General features: G+C 26.7%; 1 protein-coding gene across 5 annotated transcripts in view; it reads left to right on the forward strand.

The window, feature by feature from the left end:
- Positions 1-12,394, forward strand: part of LOC111633541 (sulfate transporter-like) — an 84,245-nt gene extending 71,851 nt beyond the window's left edge. For 3 of the 5 annotated variants that reach the window (XM_023378124.1, XM_023378125.1, XM_023378126.1), the window contains 5 exons: positions 568-637; positions 731-840; positions 10,026-10,143; positions 10,239-10,293; positions 10,370-12,394. In XM_023378124.1, the coding sequence (XP_023233892.1) occupies positions 568-637; positions 731-840; positions 10,026-10,143; positions 10,239-10,293; positions 10,370-10,491 (475 nt within the window). In that variant the 3' untranslated portion in view covers positions 10,492-12,394. The remainder of the gene's footprint in view (positions 1-567; positions 638-730; positions 841-10,025; positions 10,144-10,238; positions 10,294-10,369) is intronic. The other 2 variants (XM_023378122.1, XM_023378127.1) reach the window with 1 other exon arrangement.
- Positions 12,395-20,084: the final 7,690 nt, after the last annotated feature.

Genomic DNA, 20,084 nt, shown 5'->3' on the forward strand with positions numbered 1-20,084 from the left:
TGAACCTCTCCCCATTTGACAAGGAAGTTTTTGTCAACTTTCACTCCTTCTGATGATTTCTTGCATTGTTTCAATTGAAATCACTTTTCTGTTTTTTTAGAAGACATGATTTGCACAACACTTGAATAAATGTAAATACCCTGCACTGTGTTGATGTACCTAATAAACAAGGGAGCAAGCCTAATCCCAACGCTCTGTACTTTAGATATACTGATAATATATTCTAATAATACTAATATATTATAAAAATAACATATTGTCATTGGCAATGGCAAAAGAGTGGAAACATCATTCGCACTTGTTCATAGAAAGTCCATTGGTTGCCTCATGTAACTGCCGAACGGAAAGTCCGTTGTCCGCAACCAGTTTGTTGCTTGAGTCACGTAACAGCCAAACAGAAAGTCTGTCTTTCGCAGCGTCCGTTATTCGAGGCGTACGTTATACGAGGCACCACTGTATTTGTTTACAAATATTATGATATTAACATTAATTTTTAATTTATCAATTATTGCTTTAGATTCAAGTGAAAATAAAATCTAAAAGTTATTTAACCATATTTTTTTACAGACCTAATTTAATCACGCTTGGTAATTTACCTAATACTGAAATTTACATGGATGCCAAAAGATACACTAAGGTATATTGTAAAATAATATAGAAATACTTTTTCTCTTACATGCTAATTACACACATATATGTATAACTTTTTTAAAATAATTTTTATATCTAGTGTGTTGAATTAGAAAATATCATAATCTATTATTACGAAGGAGGATTATGTTTTCTAAACCGGGAACTTTTTAAAAATTCAATGATAAAGAAAACAGTTGAAAAATCAAAGTGAGTCATTACAGTATTATTAAAATATAAGTTTAATGGTGTTTTTAGAAATGTTGCTATTATCAGTAATTATATAATTTTCTGCTGAATGGTACTATTTAAAACTTTTTGCACTACAACTAAACAATTTATTCTTTAAAATGAAATTTTAAATGTGATGATGCATTATATATATATAAGAGCATATTAATAAGATTATTAATATTATGTAATTAATAGAAATGATTATTATGAATGAAAATTATATACAGAAGATAGAAAATTTTAATTTTTTTTGTGTAACAAATATAATTTTCTAACTGATTTAAAAAATCAGTAATTTACCTAATACTGGCAGCATGTAACTTAGTTTTGATCTAATTCATACAAAATATAGTTTTGATTTCTCCATGAGTATATTTTAAAATTTCAGTTTTTGGGTTTCAATTCTCAAATTGCAGACCTATAATACACATTTCCACTTTTGTCCAGCTGTCTGTCTGTGTATCCATCCTTTGATAATCTAAAGAACAGAGTTTAATAGATGAAAATAGAGACCAGATATGGAGAGCTTATTTTTATATTAAAATTTGATTAAAAATTGTAGTCTGGCATTATGACAATGTCACAATAATTATTAAGAGTTATATGTAATATTTTTTTAAATTTCCATTTTAAAGTATTTTATATCTGAATCAATTAATTTTTATGTTAAAGTATTATTTAATATTTTTGAATTTATATAAATATTGAGAAATATTCATTTCAAGCAAATGGTATACTGTGCTCAGTGGCATAACAACAACAAAATTTCCTTATGCAGACCTATATAATACAAATGTAAATGCTCCCAATACATGGTAGAAAATAGAAAGCTTCTTGATGCACAGATATATGTATTTACAGTACTTTCAAGTTTACAAAATATGTAATTATTATTGATTAAATAAATAAAATAAAACAGTGGTACCTTTAATTGACACCTAAGGCTAAGCCACACTGGCTACACCTTTGCTATACCACTGACTGTGTTATAATATTAATTTTAACATTTTTGATAATTTAGGTCTGGATTAAAGTATATACACTGTAAAATTTATCTGAAGTACAGCTTAAAATTAATATGATTATTGTTATGTTTGATAAAATTAATCTACTAGAAAAAATTCTATTTTACAGCATAATTTGCATTTCAAGTAGTTATTATTCGTTTACAAGTTTTATTAATTACATATTTTTTTTTCATAATGTATAAATAAGATTTATTTGGTCTGTGTTAACTTAGTGCTATTCACTTTAAGAATTTTTATGTTGTAAATATGTCTTCCATGTAGATTAAAATAAAGAATTATATCTTGGATTTCTACAAATTTATTAATGTTTTCTAATTCTTAGATTTATCTTATCAATTTATGAAACAAATGCTTTATAAGAAATTATGAAACTTGATTTTTTTTACTAATCATTAAATTCTTTTTTCTGTATTGCCACCTAGTAACAAGTACTTTAAATTTAAATAGCAATGACTTCATTCCTTTACTAAAACAAATTATACATTTTGAAATTTTATAATATACTTTTATTTCTCAATGTATTGGTCATATTATATAAATAAATAATAGAAAAACTACTAAAAATACCACCATGTTGAATTAAACTGAATAAATAATAAGTTTTGTGAGACTAATAATAATATAGAGTAGTTTAAATATAAGTCTTGCTTGAAATTAAATTTTATAATGTTAATAATAAAATATTAAAATATAATTTCAAATTTACAATGTAGATTTTGAAATTATTNTGAACCTCTCCCCATTTGACAAGGAAGTTTTTGTCAACTTTCACTCCTTCTGATGATTTCTTGCATTGTTTCAATTGAAATCACTTTTCTGTTTTTTTAGAAGACATGATTTGCACAACACTTGAATAAATGTAAATACCCTGCACTGTGTTGATGTACCTAATAAACAAGGGAGCAAGCCTAATCCCAACGCTCTGTACTTTAGATATACTGATAATATATTCTAATAATACTAATATATTATAAAAATAACATATTGTCATTGGCAATGGCAAAAGAGTGGAAACATCATTCGCACTTGTTCATAGAAAGTCCATTGGTTGCCTCATGTAACTGCCGAACGGAAAGTCCGTTGTCCGCAACCAGTTTGTTGCTTGAGTCACGTAACAGCCAAACAGAAAGTCTGTCTTTCGCAGCGTCCGTTATTCGAGGCGTACGTTATACGAGGCACCACTGTATTTGTTTACAAATATTATGATATTAACATTAATTTTTAATTTATCAATTATTGCTTTAGATTCAAGTGAAAATAAAATCTAAAAGTTATTTAACCATATTTTTTTACAGACCTAATTTAATCACGCTTGGTAATTTACCTAATACTGAAATTTACATGGATGCCAAAAGATACACTAAGGTATATTGTAAAATAATATAGAAATACTTTTTCTCTTACATGCTAATTACACACATATATGTATAACTTTTTTAAAATAATTTTTATATCTAGTGTGTTGAATTAGAAAATATCATAATCTATTATTACGAAGGAGGATTATGTTTTCTAAACCGGGAACTTTTTAAAAATTCAATGATAAAGAAAACAGTTGAAAAATCAAAGTGAGTCATTACAGTATTATTAAAATATAAGTTTAATGGTGTTTTTAGAAATGTTGCTATTATCAGTAATTATATAATTTTCTGCTGAATGGTACTATTTAAAACTTTTTGCACTACAACTAAACAATTTATTCTTTAAAATGAAATTTTAAATGTGATGATGCATTATATATATATAAGAGCATATTAATAAGATTATTAATATTATGTAATTAATAGAAATGATTATTATGAATGAAAATTATATACAGAAGATAGAAAATTTTAATTTTTTTTGTGTAACAAATATAATTTTCTAACTGATTTAAAAAATCAGTAATTTACCTAATACTGGCAGCATGTAACTTAGTTTTGATCTAATTCATACAAAATATAGTTTTGATTTCTCCATGAGTATATTTTAAAATTTCAGTTTTTGGGTTTCAATTCTCAAATTGCAGACCTATAATACACATTTCCACTTTTGTCCAGCTGTCTGTCTGTGTATCCATCCTTTGATAATCTAAAGAACAGAGTTTAATAGATGAAAATAGAGACCAGATATGGAGAGCTTATTTTTATATTAAAATTTGATTAAAAATTGTAGTCTGGCATTATGACAATGTCACAATAATTATTAAGAGTTATATGTAATATTTTTTTAAATTTCCATTTTAAAGTATTTTATATCTGAATCAATTAATTTTTATGTTAAAGTATTATTTAATATTTTTGAATTTATATAAATATTGAGAAATATTCATTTCAAGCAAATGGTATACTGTGCTCAGTGGCATAACAACAACAAAATTTCCTTATGCAGACCTATATAATACAAATGTAAATGCTCCCAATACATGGTAGAAAATAGAAAGCTTCTTGATGCACAGATATATGTATTTACAGTACTTTCAAGTTTACAAAATATGTAATTATTATTGATTAAATAAATAAAATAAAACAGTGGTACCTTTAATTGACACCTAAGGCTAAGCCACACTGGCTACACCTTTGCTATACCACTGACTGTGTTATAATATTAATTTTAACATTTTTGATAATTTAGGTCTGGATTAAAGTATATACACTGTAAAATTTATCTGAAGTACAGCTTAAAATTAATATGATTATTGTTATGTTTGATAAAATTAATCTACTAGAAAAAATTCTATTTTACAGCATAATTTGCATTTCAAGTAGTTATTATTCGTTTACAAGTTTTATTAATTACATATTTTTTTTTTCATAATGTATAAATAAGATTTATTTGGTCTGTGTTAACTTAGTGCTATTCACTTTAAGAATTTTTATGTTGTAAATATGTCTTCCATGTAGATTAAAATAAAGAATTATATCTTGGATTTCTACAAATTTATTAATGTTTTCTAATTCTTAGATTTATCTTATCAATTTATGAAACAAATGCTTTATAAGAAATTATGAAACTTGATTTTTTTTACTAATCATTAAATTCTTTTTTCTGTATTGCCACCTAGTAACAAGTACTTTAAATTTAAATAGCAATGACTTCATTCCTTTACTAAAACAAATTATACATTTTGAAATTTTATAATATACTTTTATTTCTCAATGTATTGGTCATATTATATAAATAAATAATAGAAAAACTACTAAAAATACCACCATGTTGAATTAAACTGAATAAATAATAAGTTTTGTGAGACTAATAATAATATAGAGTAGTTTAAATATAAGTCTTGCTTGAAATTAAATTTTATAATGTTAATAATAAAATATTAAAATATAATTTCAAATTTACAATGTAGATTTTGAAATTATTTAGCCATTTGACTTAAAATGGTGGAATATCTGCACCCTATTACTGTAATCCAACTTGTATCTATAAACCTTTTACCAGTAAAAGGTTTATAGATACCAGTTGGATTACATTTGACTTAGTTGGTTCTGAAGAATTCTTTTAAATTTTTCTGTTTTATTTTATTAGTAATTTTTTTTATATATCTTGGAGTGAACAATGCTCAAATAAAAAAAAAGATAAGGTTGAAAGATACTTAATAGTATAAAACCTGATAAAAGTAATAAGATTTTATTTCTTTTTATAAATGAATGTATAAAAGAAAACAGTAGATAAAAATTTAAAGGTGATGTAATTTATTGACCAGTATCTTTAGTGTAAATCTGTATAGAATCTAAAAATTTATTAATCTTTGAAGTAATTCCATAGTCAGTAGGGGAGACTGGGGCAACTTCGGCATGCGGGGCAAGTTTGTCAAGTGCTTTTTTTTAAAAACAAATTAAAAGGAGACTTTGGTTATAGGTTAGGCAGTTGAGTTTTATTGGTGGCTTGTTGAGTGTAGTGTTTTTATTGTTCTCCAACAAGCGTAGTTGAATTATCAAGCAAATTTTCATTTTCGTTCAATTCCATATAATATTTTTTTTCCATTTATATTGAATTGGCAGGTTTTGTTATAATTCCATGATAACGAAAGTTACTTTTCCTGTTAGAAGGATGTAACTTCAACTTATTCACGTGGCCAGATCGTGGCTTGGCATTCTGTTCTCAGGGTTGTACTTAATGTTTCGAAATCATGACTAGCGGGGTAAGATCGGCAACATAAAGCCACATTAGAAGCAAAGGATAAAAATCAAACAGATGATAAATGAAAACATGTTTGCATTTGTTATTCATGTATATATGTCTTTGAACTTGCATTTCGTTGTAATAATATTAAATGGGTGTTGGATTTGTATTTCTTTGTTTTAATAGTGAATTCCAACTTATACATTGTTAATAACATAATTTTATATACGTGCCTATCTTGCCCCATTACTGTTGCCCCTATACCAGGGGCAACTTTAATAAAAATAATTAAAATAATTACAACTTTACAAAAAGAGAGAAGTTGCCGATCTTGCCCCTATACCCGGGGCAACTTCGTCAATTTCTCTCTTCTTGTAAAGTTGTAATTATTTTAATTATTTTTATTTCCAAACTGATTTTAACCAGTTCTATAGTAAGGTAACATTCCAATAGACAATATGCAAAGCTTTTTTTTCAGTTTACAGCAGTATTTATTACACAAAATTTAAGTAAAGCTTAACATGCCGATCTTGCCCCGGTCTCCCCTACATTAAGTGCATGTAAAAGTTTTTAAGTAGTGAAATTGTCTTAAGCCAGTGATGTTAGTAAATTGCAGATTTGAACTTTCTTAATGCTATGCATGGTCATCCACAGAAAATTTTCCGGGTGGGGGCAAAACTAGGAGACAGATAATTACATCAATAAATTGTTATTTAATAATTTAATCTTTGGGGAGTTTTTTACAATTAGAATATAAAATACAGTACTGCATCAAAGCGTCTATGGTGGAAAGTGTAAGGTTAGGTATCTCAATCACTTTTACGATTATAATTTGTGGAATATTTTACTCGATCCTGCGGAAAGACAAGTGCACTGTTACGTGCAGTGTTTGCTCCTCTATGGGTGTCAATAGTGCTGTGTTGTTATTGGGCTGCAATTTGAAAAAATTGTAGCACTGTAAATTCCCACTGTCTGTCCTCCTCTAATCTCAAGAATGGTGCTAGATGAAAGTTGAGACCAAATATGGAAAGATTAGGGGCAGGAGATCCCGATTAACTATATACGAACTTCCGGTATAGACTGGAAGTCGTGTTATTTTAATTCAAAAATTTTTCCCAGAACAGAGTTAGGTAGATGACCGGCATGATTCTACTGTTGTCAGAAAAAATATGATGTACAGAGGTAAGGCTATACTAAAATGTAGGGAGAGCATATATTTTAAATTAAATAAATTAAAAATAATATAATTAAAAATTGCATTGTGACAATGTCAAAATAAAATAGTTGTTCGTTTTGTTATAATTGTTTCTATTAAAATACATTTGATTGTATATTGATTATCAAAAATTTTATCAATAACATTTAGAAAACAGCAAAAATAACTGAAAGTAATAGTAAACAAACACTGCCGGCTAATTTGTATTAATTAATATATTAAATCAATATTATAAAATGAATATTAGAATTCAGTTATTGTCCATATAGTCTGCCACAAAAAATGAACGATATTCTTCACTTCAATGATATATAAAAATTAACTCTTCTTTTAAGAAACATTTTTGAATTATTATCTTTATCTTCTTATGCTTGATTACTTAAATTACTGTTTTGAGTAAAATTACTATATTAGACCAGAAATACGTGGATATAAAATAAAACGTAATTATGAATAGAGACAAATAAATGTAAAAATATTTGCTAAAATTTCCACTGAAACTAAATGAATGAAATAGGGTTCTAAAATGTTCTAATGTAATTGATATAGAAATATAGCATTGACGATATAGTGGTATCATTGTGGTCAGACTGGGAGTATGGAATGATTTATTCTGTTCGAGATTTTTACTTATTATGATTTAATGTACAGTAAATGTAAAGGAATAATAAAACGTTTAAAACTAATTAATTGCTTTCAATGAGCACATGAAATGAAAGCATTTCTATCACAATCTACTAATGAACACTTTGTTTCGGGAAATTAGAAAAACTTATAACGTTTCCTTTTGTCACATGGCTTTTGGCATGCACATGTAAACGTGTTTAAAAATAGGAGCTCAATTATGGGCTCCTGTTTTTAAACACGTAAATATGTAAATGCCCAGTCTGGCCACAACGCTACTGCTGCGCCATCACTGCTATATTTCTATATGAATTACTTCAGAACATTTTAGAACCATATTTCTCGCGAACGGCTGACCTGACTGATAAAAGAAAAAGTGTGGTTCTTCTTTTTTTCCCTCTATCGAATGATATAGGAACATATTTTATTAAAATGTAAGGCTGACATGAGAAAATTCTCCGTTTTTAATTGCATTAATCGTTCCATTTTTTGGAATTAAAGCTTACTGAAGCTAACAAAAGGCTAACGTATAACAAACAAATTGCAATGACTTAAGATCGTGTTCGATTTCAATGTAAGTCAACTGAATTAATTAGATATAAGTTATTAATCTTTGATAACATTGATTTAAATCTTGCAAAATATTTTAAAAGTTATCCTAAAATAGGAGTACTTAAAATATTTTTACATCTTAGAAAACTTGTTTGTATAATTTGGTTGGTTGGATATAATTCTTATGGCTGGAAGGCTTTATCTAAATAAAAGGTCACGCTGCGCTAATCAAAAGGTAGAACAAGTAAATAAAATCAATATAAGTAACAAATGTAAATAATAGTCGAATACGTATAGGCCTGTTATAAAAATTTATATATTTTTATAAAAATATATAAATAATAAACTCAAACAAAACAGTAGAATATTAAAAAAATATGAATACAGTAAATTCGGATACACTCTCATATCCCACATAAAAAATCATCGTAGAATGATTAAACAAGTCTGATAATATAGTATGTATTAAAAAAAATTAAATACTAGAAACAGTTCTACTTCATCATATTTTAAAATAAAATGTTTTTATTTGCAACAAGCCAACAAGCTTTTTTTTTTGTTTTGATTTTTAACGAATTAAGAGATTTCTAATCTAATATTAAAAAAAAAGTTAAATTAATTTTTACAGAGTACTTATAACTAGTTATATTATGCTTGTGTCCACTTTGAACGTTCTTGTGAAATAAATATATTTTAATTGGAAATAGTGTGTTTCTCTTCCCTCAGTATAACAAGTCCTAGTTCACAAGAACATCCAAAGTGGACACAAGCATAATATAAGTAATTAAGAACAACAAGAAGCACGTATTAACATTATAACTAATTATGTTAACTTTAAAAAATAACTTTTTACTTATATACTTTTCAATTAATTACAGATTTTCTATAAATATTAATTATTTATTAAAAAACATTTTAAATATATATTAAAGAAGAGCAATAAGTCCTGTAAACAATATATAAAAGTGTCTTCTGAGCGTTAATATCACATTCCAGATAATCAAAAAACATTAATAAATGTATGTTATTATTTGTGAATTTTTGCATTCTTATCTAACATTGAAGGTATTTGTAAAATTTACGAATACTTCCCTAACAAATTACCCATCCGAGGATGAATCCAGTGGCTTAACGAGAATAGAAAAGTGATATTGACCATGCATCTTCTAATGTTGACGATTGCTCATTGTTCAAACAAAATACTTGCACCTATTGCATTTATATGTCTTCGTGATTAAGCTTTATCTTATCTATAAATCGTATAAGCCTTTCGTAGATAAAGATGATCACGAAATATTTTGGTACAATTCCACCTATGCAAATTTAAATTATAATACATGATATTAACGTAACATTCAAGTATTAAGGGCTTGCTATTGTTTGTTATTTTGGTGAGAAGCTATACTTGACTTGTGATATTTGCATTATATTTTAGAATTTTATTTTTAAATTAAGACGGCAGTTCAGATTTTAAGAATCAGATCCCCTTCTAAATGAACTGAATATAAGCTAGGTAAATCTTATTGTAAACCTACGTATAAAGCTTTGTATTAGACTGTATGGTTAATCATTATCAAAAGCTTTTCCTATATATGTAAAATTTATGATCTTTTAATTTTATTTATAAACAGAGAAAAAGTCGATGATGACAAATTACCTTCTGAAAATCATCAACATTTAAATTACGTCATTCTGGACTGTTCTTCGATTTCACTAATGGACATCAACGCAGCAAAAACGTTTCAGGAGGTAAGAATTGAATTATTCAGACTTTCTACGTTCGTAAGATATTCAATTTGTCAGATTCAATGAACAATGACGTAATTACATAATTTTTAATTTAGATTAGAGATGAATTACATGCCAGGGGAATCATGTTCATATTAACTAAATGCCCAGGTAAGTTGAATTATAATTTAAATAAATCTATGTATGATAAAATTTTTAATTGATTGAATATATATTTAAATTTCAGCATTTGTTCATAATATATTAACGAAAACTGAGTTTTTCAAAAGTGTCAAATATCCATGTATTTTTCCCAGTATACACGATGCCGTGGTATATTGTCAACATAATTATGTCATTCGTTTATGATATCGAGATTTAGTCTAGCTTAAAAAATATATTATTATTAGATTAGAAAGAATCTAGGTTACCTAGCATTATTACTACTTTATGTAGTAAGAGTAAGAGTACGAACTGTAATTCGGATATTTAATTTAGTAAAATAATAATCTAATACGCGTTACACATATACCGTCCTACATCAAAAAATATATTAGTTAAACTACTGTCGTGTAATATAGTAAATTGTTTATATAGGTGTATGGATTTTCGAAATATTGATATTTTTTGTCTAATATTCGAGAATAAAAGTTTTTAAGTTAGTAAAATAACAAATATTTTTATTTGATTTTATCAGAAATGTTATCATTAATTTAAAATTTAAAAAAATGATTGTTAATATATTGTGTATGAATATTTTCGGATATAGAAAAATCAAAGTCGAGGTTATCGATACTGTGATAATCCTCTGAGCAAGATAAAGTATTCGTAACAAACGCGTGAATTTTGACATAGATAAATGATTTTATTATACTATCTCTGATACTATATCACATATAAACTTCAAGTAGTAATCTGTCCCATTAATCCAATCACATTCCTTACATCAGACCTTTTTTACATTACCATAGCTTGCTATTTCCAGTAATAAAACATCTCAGCTTTATAAATATTAGGCTATATTTTAGAGATTTAAAAGTAAACATTTTTAAATCCATAAATTAAAAATCAGAAATTTTATAAGGTTATTTAAACCTAGACCTAAATATGTGTAGAATATATAGAACAGTTCTAATAGGATAACAAATTGGGTCGCAATATATTTGCTTTATTCAAAAACGTGCCAAAAGACGTCACTATAGATTGTAAATATTAGTAAATGGTTATCGTACCTTATCTCTGTTCGGTGTGATTTATACGTATATATATGTATATAATATGCGGGAATTCAGAGATAAACCCTTACAACTTTTAATAATTTGATATTCGAAAGCCGGCCCTGAAAAGCTGGAATAGATATGATTGTGGATCATATAAAAGGTCTGTTGATTTATATTTTTTGTATATAATTTACAATTTTATTTAAGTTAAACACGTTTACTTTCTCTCGTTATATTATCATTAGTATATTTATATGTTTAATTATTTCAGAATTCGTATTTTATGAATACATAGACCAAAAACAATTAGGATTTCATGTTTTTAATTTTTAATAAAATATTTTTAAACTGTTGATAAAGTTATTACATTCTATCAGTTCGTAAAATATTTTGATATTTTTTACGATATAAACATTTTAAAATTGTTTAAATTATGATATTCGGTACAGATAATTATCGTTGGATATGGTAACTTTATCTTTAAAAAAAATTCGAATCTATTTTTTATAGATTAGAATTTTTTTCACAAAAAATAGCTCAAAGTCTTTAATAAAAATGATCATATTCTTAAGAATCCATAGTATCCATAAGAATATTTTTACCATAACAAAGAGTAAGAGTGTTTAGTAAGAATCGTCAAACCAATGACTAGTTATTTAAATTTTTTTGTAATAGATACATAATTTTATTTTTGATATAAAACGTAAATATAAATTTATCAATAAATAATGTGCATAATAATTACGACCGTTCTTCAGTTTTTCCTTTATATTTGACTAAAATATGTTACTTATTATTTTCATTATTCTGCAGAACTTCTTATCAGTTTTCTTTCTTTTTAAATACAGTTATTAAACCAGACAATATCTTATATTATTTCATTCTTTTATTTGCCAGAATATAAACAGAATCTGCATAAAAGTGAACCAAATAGGTTACACACTTTAGTCAAATATAAAGGAAAAAAGTTAAATATCAATGTCGCAATTTAATTAATTTTAATGAAATTTATCGATTCTCTCACACGATTGTTTAATTATAAATTTGGTTTTACCCATTAATATATATATATATATATAATAGTATGTAGCCTAATTAGATTGGCAGTTAAATGGTTAAATATTTTCTTTTCATAATATAATTTTTATGAATTAAAAATGCACAAAATAAAAATTTCTTTTACATTTCTGAATAGTTACATAATCTATGTGTATATTATACAATAGTCAATATTTAATCTAAATTATTTCAATGTTAGTGAAGAGTTGTATTTGACTTAGTGTATTATGATCATCGTCATAATACATTATAAATTAATACATAACATTCAAGTTAGAACATGATAATTGTCTTCATGATGAAGATCAACATAATATTCTATAAAAACTGTAATATAGAATTTAAAAGTGATTCTTGTACGATAATAGTTAACGTTACGGTTAAATCATTTAAGTAGTCATTTAATGTGTTTTGAAGTAAAATACAAATTGAAAAATATAAATAATTTGAAGGCAAATACAAAGTAAACTAATTTAGAGTCTTCTTAACATAGCATGTTAGCATAAGAACAAAGTCGAATTTTTTTCATTGGTTCTTCCTGACTATATAAAATTTTGTCCGTGTTTAATTGTTTTTCAATGACACGAGAAAAATATACTAATAAGCCTCGAAATTAGTTTTGTTTGTCTTCAGACACAAAGCTAATTTAGAAGTTTAGCACATTTTTATGTACATTTTAAATTTTTCGTCTAGGAATTTCATTGTTATAAATTAGCAAATGATAACTCGATTCGGCTGTTTTATGGAAATATAAACATTTTTTTCATATATTGCGTATAACATTTCCGAAAATGAGATATCTGAGCAATATTTAATTACAGCAACATATACTTTTATCAATTTGAACGCAATACATAAAATATTGTAGGTTTTATGTTCGGAAGGATTACAAATGAAGATGTAATTGTTACGAAATTATCTGATACAATGCATTAATTAAGATATATCGAAATCAATCATATAAAATTTAATTCAAGTATGTAAAATAAGATAGTATTAAAATCTTATAACATAAATTCTTATATGTAAAAGTCATTAATTCAATACAAATTTTACGAAAGATACTTAAAAATATTTGGCGAAGTTAATAGATAAATATTATAATCCTACAACAAACATATACAAATATATTAATATCTTTACTGTTTATCTTTCACTTTCCACATTACTTCGATATGACATTTGATGTTTATTTCGTAAGTTCAAAGCTGTTATTTTATTAATATAGGATATATTGAATGACATCATTTAAAGAAAATTGTTTATTAAGCACTCGATCAATTGCGTAACGATAAAATCATTAGATTATATTTAATGAAGATAATATTGACTTTCTAATTTTATATAAAAACGATAAGAAGAATGATGATTATTTTATCTGTTTCATTTTGCAATAAAGAACAGTAGTTTAAAGATCAAAATTCCAAAATATGGATCAGTGCGATCCTATCATCATTATCTTCTGCCTCCCAATAAACAATATAAAATATTGATAAATCACTGTTTAACTTTATTATTATTATTATTATTATTTTTACAAGTCTACATTTTCAAAAATGTATTTTAAGCTCGCTACGATCAATTCTGTAAGATCCAAAACCACGAATTTTTATGTTATCAGATAACATATTGTGAGATTCATGTCTGTCGAACATGGAGATCTGGATCCTCGCAATTTATCATAGATAAATTTAGGTCAGAGTGTCGTTCTTAATTTCCTATAAGTGTCCTGATCGACTTTACTGTAGGTTAGAACTGTTCGTAGCATGTGAAATTATAGACATTAAGATGTCGATTCCTTGCTATGATAAATTAATCGATTATGCCAAATTTTGTAAAACATATTTTTTTTTATTTTGTATTGTAGGTATCAAATCTTTATGCTTGGGTTCATTCGGGCTTACAGAGGGGCGATATAATTGATAAAAAGCCCGACATATCCACACCCAGGGCCACTCATCAAATTTCTGAAGATTCGAATTTGGATACTTGGATCCCAAAACTCAGATATACGCGCTCAGCTAGGGATTATATTGACAATAATGCAATAAAATGCATAAATTTACCAGTATACCGATGCATTTTAACAGATTTCCGGTAATCAGGTAAAAAGGCATCGGTAAATATACTGGAAATTTGATATTTTTTATCAACAGCAATATGTAATTTTTTGAAGTCAAATATTTATTTATATACACTTTAACGTATAATTATATTTTTATATATTAAAGACAAAAACTGACTCACTAATGAATCAGTGATTAACATAAACAATTACTAGTGCACTAATTTTTGCATTTGTAATCAAAATTTTAAATTTTTCGGTAAACCGGTAACATTTCGAAACTTTAGTTTTACTGGTTTAAATATGCAACCCCTGGCCTCAACCGTTTCAACCATAAACGTAACTTTTCATTCTTACAATATGAATTTTGTATTCAAACTTTTTTAGAACTACAGTAGAACCTCGATTATCCGGACTAATTGGGGATGAAGGTAGTCCGGATAAGGAAAAATCCGGATAATCGAAACAAATACTTTAATTTGTCTTTTAATGATAATACAACACGTTTTCTTTTCGATGACATATCGGTAATATTAAAAGTAAATACTGTATTTAAATCGTGATCACATTTTTAAGAAACAAACGTTCGTATTACATTTGGACTACTGCTGACCAACGCTAACAGACTACCTATTGTTTAAAAGGCCCTCTGGTGGCACAAGAAGACGGATTTTATAAAATAAAAAGCAGTTGAAACTGCATTTTTATGAATAAAAATTTGACAAACTATTTATCGTTTTATGACGAGTAAAATTTTTTCGTCGCGTTCACGGCTTTTAAGTAATGCATAAACCTTCGCGGCGCGAGGCCCTTCGGACTGCGAGGCATAGGCGGTGGCCCACGTCGTCCATGCCTTACGCCGCCCTTGGTCATAGAAATGATGTAATTTGAATATAAATTATTTATAAATACGTATGTCAAGTTATATTTTTATTACGACGTAAAATATATTTAAGAGTTTACGACCACTGTGATGGGTGAGACGTTGTTGAAACAAAAAAAGTTATGCGTTCCATCACGTACATAAAGAGTGTCGTAATTTGCCAAGTGCAAATCAGCAAATTCGTAAAATTTTTGTTTATTTTGAACAATCCGGATAATCGAAAATCCGGATAATGGAGGTTCTACTGTATTTCGCTTAGCATATCTTTTACATACTTTTACTACAGCAGTTGCTTTTATTGTATTGTTTTTAGCTTTTATTTGATATCACCATTTTCTCTATATTTCCATGTTCAAATAAGCAATAAAAATTTTACTTTAAATAAACAATTATTTAACATTAAACATTTTTCGTCAATAGTTTCGGAACTTACAGCAGAATATGCGTTTTGTAATCACTTCGTGACGCATCTGTAACGATGATGATAACTAACCAATAACATTAATAACAATAACTAATACTAATGGTAAGACTACAATTAGTGGAAATTTTAGTATTGTGGATTCTGGCATTAAGTTAAAAAGACAGACAATTAAAACTTATAATTTGACGATTTCTTAATTATATTTATATTATTAGTTTAGTTATATATTTGATGAATTGCTATTAAGTAAACATTTCAACAATTTAAACTATGTACTGTAATGAATAACGAAACGTTTAACTCTGGGCACTATAATGCTAGATTTGCCATTTTGTTATAAACGAGAAAGCCAGATACCAGGCGAGAACTGGAATCGAATTAGAATAATATATAGCAAGTAAACAGCGAACGATATTTGAAAAAATATAAAGCATAATTTTTTTTTTTTTCCTAGAGTAGAAAGCAAACTGTTACTTTATCGAAAAATATGAACTGGAAACATTAAAATTTTATTTTTCCAGGATCAGATTAGTACAGTACTTTGAACTTTGTTATTTTCAATTTTTGAAACATTTCGCTTCAATTTATACCAAATTCTGCGAAATACATGTTAAGATATATACACTTTAAGATATATACACTTTTAAAATATGTACTATTTATTAACTTACTTTAATAATAATTAAAAATTTGTTACATTAATTAATGCAGGTTTCTCGTTTGTAACAGATTGAATTAATATTTTTGTAAGATTTAATTAATGATTTGAAGTGATGATATATTATTATATTTTTGGGGGCCATTATTGTATTATTTCCTGTTTATTCGAATTAACTGGATAGTTTGTAAACACTAAACCCTAGCATATTAAATATGTATGATATGCCGCAGTTTTTCTTATTGTGGAAGGACCTGACTCTCAACAGAATAAACGAGTATAAATAATGGATGATAATTTTCCGAAATCGTTCTACCTCTCATAATTATGATGCTCTGACTTGGATTCCGAATGCCAATAGTGGTAGGTTAACAGTTTCATATAACCGCTGTGGGAGATTGGGTGTGAATCCATCTGCCGATCAGTTTTGTTGGCCCGCGGACGCACAACAAATGTCTCACATTCTTTAGATCAAATTTAAATAATTATAAAATTCACTATGTAAGTGATTCTTAAATTTTATGACAAAGGGGAGATAAATGTGGTGTTCCAAAATTTATTTTAGATTTTTAGCTAGTATTTTCTGCCATGTGGGTACTAAGGAGATCTTTTTAGCAAGCCCGTTAGGGGTTCGGCTAGGCCCACAGTGGAATAGCCGGACGAGGAATCCAACATCTCGACGACCACTTTCCGTCCCGAAAAATTCCCCAGAGTGGTAGACTACCATTACAGCCGCTTGGTCATCCGGCCGTCTAGCTAGTATTTTATTTAATACAAGAGAAACAAAATGTTATTTAACACGAATAAAGTTTAACATTTTAAATTAAAAAAATAGAGTCACATAAAGAAATACGCTTATAAGCATATTTCTTTATGTGACTCTTTTTTTTTTGTGAATTTTGTTGTGATGTTGAAAACGTTTTTAAAAAATGTACTCGTGGATCACCGGGTGTCTGCGAACCAGTTTAAAAATCACTGCTCTGAAATTGAAATGAGATATTTAAATATGATTGATTCGTATTATCGATATAAGATAACTCACAGTTACTCAATATTGGAATAATATACATTTCGAGAATATCCAAAGAATTTAACACACAGTTTTACGATTAAGTTTCTGTAGTAATTACAGCAAAATTATGAAATAAAATTAATAAAAAATATTTGCAATATAAATGAGTTTTAATGTACGATCAGATTATTTTTAAGTGTTATTTGCTTATTGAAATAAATCGTTACGATTTTAAATAAGACAGCGCCCAAACTATATATGATTTATTAAACGTACAGTATCTATAAATCGTGAAAAATGACTTATATGTTTTATTAAAAGTATAAATAAAAGTCTTACTATATACTATACGAAACAATACGTTCGTGTAGTACTGTACAGTACATAGTATTGTTTAATAAAATAGTGTCATTAATGTAGTAATGTATCAGCACAGACAATCCTGATACAACCAAGCGGCAGAAATATGAAACTAAATTATAATGCATACTAATAGAACCCACGTGTAAGACTCATCTGTTCTCATATCGTATCGCATTTATATTAGTAACCATGGAAATTGAAATGGTGGAACTATCTGAACAAGGTTAGTTTTTTAACAACTCTATAAATTATTTCTCTATTAATTTTGAGGTATTAATAAATTTGATAATTTATAAATCTATTTATTTAACATTAAAAAAATTTTTTTTTATTAAAGACATATTAAAAATGATTAAAATAATATGAACAATTAAGAAATTTCTTTATTGTAACCGGTATATTTTTCCATTTTGAAAATGCCTCGCATAATTTTAATCTATAATATACATCCTTCTATTATATATACTGGACATTTCGTTTGATATCAAATGCCAATATTTGTATAAATTACAAGTAGTGGAATTAAGTTAAAAATTCAAGTATGTCATATTAATATATTTCAATTATGTACTTATTTATTGCTTATTACACAGTATTTGAAAACTTATACGAAATAAAATGTTAAAACTTCAATTTGCTATGATGAAGTAGAAAAATTATTTTATTGCTTGTTTCTAATGATAAAACAGTTTTATACAAATGTGTGGAAAACAGTAAGCTATGGAAATTTATAATTATTTATTATGAATTTGAAGTAAATAGAGACATATATTATTAAAAAACAAAATTGGAAACTTGAGATTCATATATTTATTTATTTTGTTATAATTTATTTTATACTTATTTAGAATTTACAAAATTTTTAGAATTATGCATGTAAAACGTTTTTACATTAATAAAAACAATTTTTTTTCTGAATAGTAATGGTACGTTATTTACTTGATGATGTAAAAAAGCTCAACATTTTTATCTTTCATAAGATTTTAACGAAATTAAACGAAATTAAACCGTACGTTATCAATTAAATGAAACAATATGGATTTCTACGCTTTTATTTTTCATAATGACAATACATTACCGATTAATTAACATTTTACCGATCGTATGGATTGCTTGGATAAATGGCAAACGATGAAATCATTATTAAAACGATTATATTTTTATTCTTCGATTACACTGACTGTTGGATTATATTTTTATTACTTTAAAAAGTTTTTGGCCAAACAATCCCTGTTTTAATTAATTCAAAGTATCGGATCATCTTACAGAAATTTTTACTTAATTAATTAAAATTTTATCAGGAGAAAACATGAACAAATGTTTTAAAAGAAAATTTCTTTTATAATACATATATGGACCCGTCTATTAATTATGTGTGCGGTTATTGAACCACTTTTGATCCCGTCTTGCCCAGAAACGGATTAAGGTCGGTTGAGGCGCCGGACGCAGAAGAAAATATTGGGATCCTTAAAAAAATAGAGAGAGGGAAATAAAAATTAATGTTAACTATATTTTTAAATAAATAAAAATTATTATGTACCGGTATTATGCGCCCGTCGTTAAATTCGCCTCTGCTCCTGCCTGTTGTGTCTAATGATGTAGGCTTACTTTTGACATACTTCCCGTTTAATTACGTATAGTTCGTAGACATCTCCTGATATTGAAGAAATTACAAAAAAAGTTCTAAAATATTTTGTTAATCTGGTAATTTATTCAAACGACTTTTAAATAGGCTTATGAGAACAAATTCGTATGCCACTAATATCACTAAACAATTCCACGTAGACATTGTTTCGACCTCTTCTGCTCCCTTAAACTGTATACGTAATTAATGAACGGATGGCCCTTGCTTAACTATAATTTTAATCCGTAATAATTATAATGGAAAAAACAAACAATTGCTAGGAACTATTTCTATTACTAAACGTACTATTATCGCTAATAAAATTTTAAAACTAGGCATTATTAAAAATCATGTTGAAAAGAAGTTTTTCTTATTCTTTCAAATGATTTATCTCTCTATCGTTAGAACTGGTGACATATGCTCTGTCTGGTGTTCTTTTGAAAACTAAGAACATCGATTATTAACGTTTTCCTTAACGACTGTTTAGAAACTTTTTTGAATTGAACTTTATGCAATAATTCAATATTTTATGTTTTAAATATTGATTTAATAATTACTAACTTGATAGTTGAATATAGACAGTTTTGTTGAAGAGCTCTTGAATCTGACTATCCTGTGTAATTTTAACTATATCGTTAAGTTAGTTTTCTTTAT

This window comes from Centruroides sculpturatus, unplaced genomic scaffold (genome assembly GCF_000671375.1).
Source record: "Centruroides sculpturatus isolate CEXI.00-Female unplaced genomic scaffold, Cexi_2.0 scaffold780, whole genome shotgun sequence".
Lineage (NCBI taxonomy): Eukaryota > Metazoa > Arthropoda > Arachnida > Scorpiones > Buthidae > Centruroides > Centruroides sculpturatus.